This window comes from Hipposideros armiger, unplaced genomic scaffold, assembly GCF_001890085.2.
Source record: "Hipposideros armiger isolate ML-2016 unplaced genomic scaffold, ASM189008v1 scaffold_227, whole genome shotgun sequence".
Classification (NCBI taxonomy): domain Eukaryota; kingdom Metazoa; phylum Chordata; class Mammalia; order Chiroptera; family Hipposideridae; genus Hipposideros; species Hipposideros armiger.
This window is the reverse complement of record NW_017731577.1, coordinates 2,323,483-2,333,018: the sequence shown is the minus strand read 5'-3', so window position 1 is coordinate 2,333,018 and position 9,536 is coordinate 2,323,483. Positions and strand designations below refer to the sequence as shown.

Here is a 9,536-nt window from a genome sequence, read left to right as displayed (position 1 = left end):
GCGAGTATATAACAAACTCTGTATTTTGAGTGGAAATGTTAGGGGGTCGTCTTATACGCCCAGTCGTCTTATACGCCGGCAAATACGGTAGTATCATCAGAAACGTTTTAAGTACTGTAGTAAGCTGTTAAGCACACAGAGTCAAATACAAATTTTACAAAGTTCGTATTTTAGGTTGAATACTTGAAGTTTGGCATTGGCAACAAATATTGTCAGTTCTTTCCATTGAAATGACAAGTTCTCTTTTTTATATTTGAGAAATGTCTGCCAAATACCCAAGTCTAATAACCAGTTTGTATGTTTGTTGTTTTTTTTAAGTAAAAATATGGCATTCCATTTATAAATGTGCAAGTTCAGCTCACAACTCAGTCACATAAAGTGTGTTTTTCCTTGAGACAGTCTTCATGCTTTGGGTATGTAGTAGACGTGCTTTATGTGTACTTCTGTATCATTCCACAGAATATTAGGATAACATGTACTGAAGGGTACAGTTGAATAAAAGTGATAGTTTTAAAGGCTTCATAAAAGACACTCTTTAGTGAGACTGGCTTTTTACTGTGTGTGGTGATGAGAAGAATAGGATACTATACTAATACAGTTTGATGCCACTGCCTTGATGCCTTGACTTATGTTTAAGGTACCTCCAGTAGCTTCACCCACCATTGTTTTTGAACCATCAGTGCAAATGTTAACATAGTCAAAAAGGCAAGTGTAACAATAGTTTTGGATCCCAGGAACCTTCCATGGATTTATGGACCATTTTGAGAACCACTGATTTAGACTTTCAAAAGGAAAAAGCATCTCATCTCATAATTCACTTCTCAATACCTAAGGCACTTTCTTAGGTAGAAAGAAGGCCATTTTTGAAATCTGTCATTTTAATTTAATATAATAAGTAACATTTTATTGAATATTTGTTATATTTTATTGAATATTTGTTATATGCAGTGTAGATACTAATATACCTGCTCTGATGTATGTTTTTTCCACACCATCAAGCAATTTTCCAATTCTCAGCAGATAGTGACTGGGTGTCCTACAAATTTAACTCAATTCTGACAATATCTACCTAGAGATAGTGTCAAATCCCACAGGTTACGGGTTCAGTCCCACAGGGCTGCGCCCCACTTCAGAAGCCAGTTGCAAGACTGGGTTATTACCTGTGCTTCTTCCACATTCTCAGTTCCACATTCACTTGGGTTTCGTTAATTTGCTAGAGGGGCTTACAGAACTCAGAGAAACATTTACATAGGCTTACCAGTTTATTATAAAGGACATTATAAAGGAGACAGAAGAAAAGTCAGATGAGGCGCTCCATGGGCCAAGGTTTAGAACACAGGAACTTCTGTTCTGAAATTTGGGGTACGTACCCTCCCAGCATGTCTCCGTGTACTCCAACTTGGAAGCTCTCCAAACCCCCTCTTTTTGGGTTTCTAGGAGCTTTATTACATAGGCAAGATTAATTAAATCATTGGCCATTCACGATTGAACTCAGTCTCCAGCCCCTCTCCTCTCCCTGAAGGTTGGGAGGTCCTGGGGTTGAAAGTTTCAACCCTCTAATCACTTGGTTGGTTCCCCTGGCAACCAGCTTTTATCCTTAGGGGCTTTCCAGAGGTGACTTCATTATCATAAATTCAGATGTACTTGAAAGGGGCTTGTTATGAATGACAGGGTACTCCTTTTACTTATGCGACTTCAGAATTATTCAGTAACCTATGACAAAACACCAAATATAACAAAAGACACTCCCATTTCACTTATGTTTAGGAGAGTCCAAGAATTTTGGGAGCTGTGATCCATGAACAGTAGATGAAGACTGAATATATGTTATTATAAAGCATCATATCACACTTGCATTTTATAGGTGAGAGAGCAGTAGAGAGGAGATAAATTGCTCAAAGCCACATAGCTAGTAATTTAACAGTTTAGAGCCCAGCCTTTTTAAAAAAAAACATTTCATGTGCATGTGACTGTTTACTCTTTACTGCAGTTTTTATTCTTTTTTAAACCTGTATTTGAGGAAAAGTTCAATATCCTAGTAATATTTTTTGAGGCAGAAAACGAGTGCAATAGTATATTTAAATAGAGATTTTTATCGCAACATACTTTTTATTTATTTATTTTTTTAAAAGATTTTTATTGGGGAATTGGGGGGATGGGAACAGCGCTGGGGAATTAGGGGAAGGGGAACAGACAAGTTGCTGTCATTTTGTTCTTCAGTCTAGTTGTGGAGGACGTTGCTTCACTGGCCCAAGTTGGCACCATCATTGCGCTCTTCCCGGGTGAGGCAGATCAGTCGCCGGCTTCTGGACGGCCGCTCACTCTGGCTGCTGGCTACACATGGTAGCCCATGGCAACCCACTGCAGCAGGGGCTGCAGCCTACGCCGTCGCCGGCGACTCACGGCAGCCCAGCTCCAGGTTGAGCTGTTGTTCAGCATCTTAGCTGTGGAGGGCAATGTCACTGGCCCTCATATGTGGGATCTGAACCGGGGTCCTCTGGCATCCCAAGCCAGTTCCTAACCATCGCGCCACTCGGCCAGCTTGCAACATACTTTTTAAATAGATCTTTCTAGAATGAAAATTTTTTTATTTTTTTATTTCTAGTTTGAGTATTTCTTGGGAAATGCAGTTTTATTAGCATTATCAGAATCTTAAAATATCATAATGTTTAACCTGTAAAGCGCACACACACACACAATTATTCTACAGTTTCTAATTACAGAGTCATGTTTTCCCTGTTAAGTCCTAAGACCCACTTTTAATTGACATGAGAGTAAAGTCATGTTACTTTATGTTACGGTTGGTTATGCAGAATTGTTGGGTCAATAAAAATTTTTTTTCAGATATTTGTCACCTCTAGAACATTCTTCATATTTAAATATATATTTTGGTTTTGAGATTTGGATATTCTATTTTGTTTATATTTTTGTCAAGAAGCTAAGTCCTTTGATAATGTATTTTATAGGAGAGCCTGTTAGCAATTAATACCATGAAATACACTTAGCCAATATCCGTCAGTGCTGATGCTGCTTACACAAAGCAGATTATAGGAATTGGGTTCTGTTTTTTAAATGACTATAATTTCTTTTAACCTCTTTTGGTGTGGACAAAATGATCTATAGCCATCTAGATAACTGTGCACATAAAGATTACCTGTGTTTTAGATATTTTAAAAAAGCATTAAGAAAGTTTCTTTTATGGAATTGATGAAAAAGGAAAAATTAACAATTTGATATTTGTTTTACAAAGAAATGCATTATTATAATTCTTGATTTATCTTCCTTCCTTTTTAGGCTTCTCATTTCTTTTGGGGACTGTGGGCTTTGATTCAAGCCAAATACTCCACTATTGAGTTTGATTTCCTTGGGTAAGTTTAATTTTACTGTATGCATTACATTAGTCTCTACTTTCTTTGCATTAACATTTAGAACTTATAGGGCACATTGCAGTTATTTGAAGTAAAATGTTATGAAGGTTGCATATATTTAATAGTTGGTCTGAGAGGAAAGCTGGTATAATCTGTTAAGTGTGCTCAGTATCAGAAAAGTGTCCAGTAGGTGGTGCACTAAACTAAAAATGTGTTTTTTGAACATCTTAAAACTTAAAAAAATAAAATCAGCTTAGAAGGGTGAGTGGAAATAAAGGATTAAGTTTTTCAGCTTTGACTAATTCTGTCATTATTCTCTTTTCTCACTAGGTATGCAATTGTTCGTTTTAACCAATACTTTAAAATGAAGCCTGAGGTTATTGCATTACAAATGCCTGAATAAAGAAGTGATTTAATTATTCTCAAGTACCTGAACAATGCTTGTGAATCTTTTCTTAAGAAATTCAGAAAAGCCAATACTTGTTAAAATTCTGTTATTTAATTTGGTTATCTTGCTTTATAAATTATGCCTCTAAACAACCACAATCTATTTTTTAAATAGACTGAATGATGTCAAAAAATATACCTACTGCTGTCAGTATGTGGTGGATTAGAAATTTGTTATATCTGCAAAAAAGTATAAAGATGTCAGTTTAATCTTTTCTTTGATAATCTATGTTATATGTGAATTATTTATTACAGTTGTAAAATGATTCTGTGACTGCTTTCATCTGTCTTAATGTAAGAAATGAAAATGGTCCAGAGAAAAAATTTTTTTGTTTTACTTTAGTAAGGTTAATTTTAGTAAACATTCTAGGTGTTCAGTGTAACCTTTTTATCTTGATGCACTGCAAGTAAAATGGATCATTTACTCTTGAAATGCCAGACACTGATCTAGATAACTTAGGATGTTCATTGAAAAATACCTGTTTAGGAGGATAAATACATTCACTATCTATGCTATATATTCACTATACATCTTTTTGAATTGAATATTGGAAAGTTTCTTTTTGGGGAATATTTCTTAATATTAAATTCCCCTATCCCTACATAGTCTGGCAGTATAAATATTACTATTTAATGTATAATCCTGGAATAGATATGATGATTTTGTTACCAAAATCTGTATCCAATAATGTTCTCATATACTAAATGTGGTTATTTACGTGTTAGTTTGTTTTTGAGATTTTAGTATATCAAATTGTTTCTAACCAAAAGTTTTGTTATACCTTAGGATGTTTTATGTATTTGTTTATTAAATAGCTCGTAGAACAATTGCTAATTTTGGAAATAAGGATAAAATGTTTATCACACTTGGGAACAAGAAAATACATTTCGACGAATTCTTTTTACCCCTCCACCTTCATTTCTTACATTTTGGTTTCATGTTTTAGTTGGGCTGCGTGTCTTTAGGATGATAGCAAATGATTACTTGATTCATGTAGGTTCAGAGAAATAAGTTGAGGTGGTGAAAAGAATTAAATAAGGAACATTTAAGGCATTGATCTTATACACTTCAAGTCTGATAAAACAAAATGTGAATTAAGCAGAAATACTCAAGGTAGGAAAGTCTCCTGTTCTGATTTCTCTTGATTTTGTTTAATTGTGTTTTTTATTTTATCTGGGAGTGTGAGGATGGTAATTATCATATGGAAGGAAGTTAGATCTTTGGGTTAAGTAGGCTTCAAGTTTTGAAGACTATTGGGTGGAGTTGCGAAGTCATGGTTGTCTTTACTTAGAAAATTAGTCTGACAAGCTTTGCACTTTGGTCACATAAGTGCCCATGTACAAAGTTGGCTTAATGGATCTGCATATTCAGAATATGCAACTACAAATTTATCCTCTGAGAAATCTTCTGGGAAGTCTGATGTATTATTCCAAATGACTTAATATTCTCAGATAAATGCTTTAAAATACTTGGATTATCTCAAGATGTTTAAAGCTAATAAAGTAAATAGAAACACTTAAAGGCCATTTTAAATGGTAAATTCTAGTTACATAAATAGAATCGTAAAATCTGTTTGTATCTATAACAGTGTTAGACCAAGATTTGTTTTCTACTTCCCCATTGTTATAAATGTTCACTTCTGTTTTATAAACCATATTACTGTAGGATCAATAGAATTTTACCTAATTGACTAAATGAATGGAACCAATTAAACAATTAATAGTTTTTTTTATATAATTTAAAGTGAACTTGAAAATTTGTGTTTTGGGGAACTTTCATTTGTGGTTGAAATATTTTCTTAGAATGATGAAGAATATGTAACACTCTTGATTTTTTTTTTTTTTTCTTTTCAACTTCTTAAGGTGCAACAGTATGTATTTTGGAGAACTGTGGGAGGAGAGATCAGTTTTCTTCCTTACTCCATATTCTTCAAACTATTTTGAATAGAGATTCACTGAGCCATTGTTGGTAGACTGTGTATAGCTGCTAACTGTGACACTATTATAAACATTTCAGAGAGATTCATATAGAAGTAAATGTAAAGGGGAATGAAGGTTCTCACTTTAGCCCTAGGAGTTTGCATTGGGTGTTGGGAACAAAATCAGATATTTAAGATATTTCCCCCACTCTTTGGCTAGATTTTGGGTGTTGTGATGCTCCCACTTCTGTATTGGTTTTTGGGATCATGCTGCAGGCTAATAATAGGGTTCAAAATTGCTTCCCTTTTTATTGACCATTTAAGGGATTCTCAAGGAAAAACATCTCTCTAAAATTTATCCTGTGGCTTGTAGAGATGACTGTTGCCTTTTTATGTTAAGCTAACGAACTTGAATGCCTTACCTAATAACTCAACTTGTAAGCTCACTTTGTAAATATAGAAATGGTTGTTAGAGAAGTGGCATTCATGTGTACTCATTGTTAGTCAATAGACCATAGTGGCCTGGATGCTTTAACAAGCAAAATTCCAAAACTTTTCTTCCTTTGTTCCTTACACACTTGTAAGGTCTTACCTGACCAGTAGCATTTGATTTCCCCCTCTCCCCATACTACCACCCTTTTCTGGAAATCAAATGTGGTAGTAAATCATACTGTTCACATGATCATTTGAGATCAATATGAGCACAAAACTCATCAACTAGGTTTGCCTGGAATGTATATAAAACTGTAAATAAAAATTTGTAAATTAGTGTGAATTGTATCTTGCATATGAGATTGTGTATTGTTTGTCATTCTTTTTCCTTTTGTAGAAATTTTTCTGTAAGGAAATGATCCAGTTCTTTGGTTTTAGACTGGAAATAGTCAACAGATCTAGCTGCACAGTGGGATAACAAGAGGAACTGGAAATAGGGTCTAACAGTTTTTGTTAATGTCAGTACTTCTTTATTTAGCCTCTCAGTGCCTAATATGACTTTTCTTCATTCTTTAGTTGTCCATTAGTTTTTGTGAGGTTAGATTCCTGCAAGCGATTAATATACTTTTAGAGCTCCTTTCTTTGACTCATGATTCTAAGCTAAAGCAAATTAAAAATATAATTTAATGATTGCAAACTGAAGTATTATCCTTTTCCATCCTTAAGGTTTTTAACCCTTTTCTACAAAAAAACTTTGAAATATTAGATATCTCAATATGAATCTAAATTTTATATATACAAGAGATATGATAAATAATAGCTCTTCACCTTAAGCATATCTCTAAATATAAAGTTGTTCGTTATGGGATTGTAAAAGACAGAAAAGACATAAGTAATCTTTTAATGACTGATATTTCTGTTTTTGCTGGACTAAAAATATTTATTTTAACTTCATAAATATGTTACTGAAGTTTCCAGATTTAAAGAAAAAAATTTCCCCCAGACACTCTAAATTACAAATTAAAAAAACCCCACTTTAATAATTATATAGATATTTCTTTTGTACATTACACAAAGCCTTCTGTACCAGTTTTAATTCTTTCATAATATAAATGAGAATACTTTTAGTTTGGTTTCTGCTTTAAATTGCCTTCAAGCATTTCATACTGCATTCCAAAGTGATATAGACTTAAGGTTTTAATATTAATCAGTCATTCAGTTGATAGACGAAGTTAACAATGCTTTATGCTAGGAGCAGAGTTTTGTTACTGGCAGCAACTTGCACTTACTTTACACAAAAGGCAAACTCGAGTAATCGTTATGCACAGCGGAAAAGGGAATTCTGAGTATGTGGTGAAGCAGCTTTCTCTCTCTTTCAAAATTGATTTGTTCTTAGTTTTCTTTAGTTCATTAGATTTGAGAATGTCCTTTGACTGGAAACTTAGTTACATATTAAGGCAGCCTGTTTTGTTTTTGTTTCTTTTTCTTTTTTTTTTTTTTTTTAAAGAAACATTAGTTTTATTGAACTGCCTTTTTTTCCTTCTTAACTACCACCTCTGTGATTACAGTGTTATGTCTTTGGTTTGGTGTCTTTAGACAGAATAGCATATCAGTTATTTTAAATGAGTTGTTCCTGTCTTTAAAGATTAGTCTGTAAAATGCTTCCATTTGCATTCCTTAAATACTTGAAAACTGAAATGAATAAAATACATTACATAATAAATCAGATTTTTCTGAACAGTTTTTACACTAAATTTTTAAATTTCTGGATCATAATTTGAAATGGACAGAGGATTTCAACTATTTGAATGGAAAAAATGATGATAGTTCTTATAGAAAATACCTTTTGTGTTGGAGACATCCAAAATTAAAGTTTTTGTTAGGTTTCTATCCTGAAATCTGCTTTTTCTTCCCTGTGTGCTTACTATGCTACTGATGTTATCAGACAGCAGGTTAAATAAAATAAAATATTTTAATTATGAATCCAGTAGCTTTTTCTAGTTATGAACAATTTGTGTAAAGTACTCGAACCCTAAATGTAGGCATATTTTTGTTTACATTTTACCCATTAATGGTATAAATGTCATTAATCATTTTAACAAAACACTTAAAGAAGTTTATAAAAATTGAAAACATTACATATTGTATTTGGACTAGTTAGTGAAGGGTAAGAAAAGGCTGACTGATTTAAATTGTTCCATTAGTTAAATTTAAACACTCTTAAAGGAACTTTCAAAGATAGGTTGAGACCTGATGGTATCCATGTAAATTCACTCCTGCGACCTGGAAAAGATCCCCCAAAAGCAGTGGGTGGGATCAGAGTATTTACTTGACATGGTCGTGGTGTGCTGCTACTTCAATTTAGGTAATGACACACTGACATTTTTACTGTCCATTAATTTGAAGTTTCCTGTTATTTGTACTAAAGTAACTATAAATTGGTAGAATCTGCAAAGAGGAAAAATTTTAACTGTGCTGTATGTAGGAGCTTTTGTACAGCTGAGTGAAGTTTCCATGATATAAAGTATTTGAATTTTAAAATATACTACTATCATAGAAGGAAGACATGACATTATTCCATGTTCTTAAATGATAATATTCTTATTCCGTTTCAGAAGGAAAAAAATACAAAATGAATAATTGTCATTGCATTAGTTGTATGTTGAATTGGGGAATTGGGGCATAAAGCTTAAATTTGTGTTGATCAAATGTGAACCATAGTAGTATAATGCTGCTTTGTATATACTGTAAGTGCTACAAATAGTCTCAGCACTGAAAATGTATTGATACCTCTCAAATGAATGCAACTTTTGACGTAGTTGTTTTGATATGCCTCAGAAAGTATCTGAGTGTCTGAGAACTTGTTAATCTGTCTGGTAATGAAGATACTTCCTGTTTTTTGTTGCATATTTTCATGTTTAAAATTTAATTTTTACATTTTTCCTACTGTTAATTTAAGTAAAATTTGTTCTATGGATAAAATGGGGTTGCCAGTGAAGAAAATTAAAAAACAGCCTCATTCATGTAACTGCTTAAGTAAAAATACATTTTTCTCTATGTTCATAAACTTTTAATGAAACTGTATTTCTGTTTAAATATAAGTGATGTTTAGGCTTTATTTTTGTTTAGTAAGGCCATTTACCATTGATTAAATGAAGGAATGTATCTTTTTGAAGAGATTTATATTCTGTAAATAAAAAATTGGTTGTAACAATAAAGTTGGGTTCTAACTGCAGTGTATCCATAAATCTTGTTATTTTAACTATTTTTGTGGCTTTTTGTAGAAAAGCAAGACTTCAAAGTTAGTGTATAACTATATTTGAAGTGATTTTTTTTTTTAAGATTTTTATTGGGGAATTGGGGGATGGGA

General features: G+C 32.9%; 1 protein-coding gene across 1 annotated transcript in view; it reads left to right on the top strand.

Annotated features, from left to right (window-relative positions):
• ETNK1 (ethanolamine kinase 1) overlaps nucleotides 1–9,406 on the top strand; it is a 77,475-nt gene extending 68,069 nt beyond the window's left edge. The window contains exons 7-8 of the mRNA XM_019654646.1: nucleotides 3,295–3,368; nucleotides 3,699–9,406. Coding sequence (XP_019510191.1) covers nucleotides 3,295–3,368; nucleotides 3,699–3,771 — 147 coding nt within the window. The 3' untranslated portion in view covers nucleotides 3,772–9,406. The remainder of the gene's footprint in view (nucleotides 1–3,294; nucleotides 3,369–3,698) is intronic.
• Nucleotides 9,407–9,536: the final 130 nt, after the last annotated feature.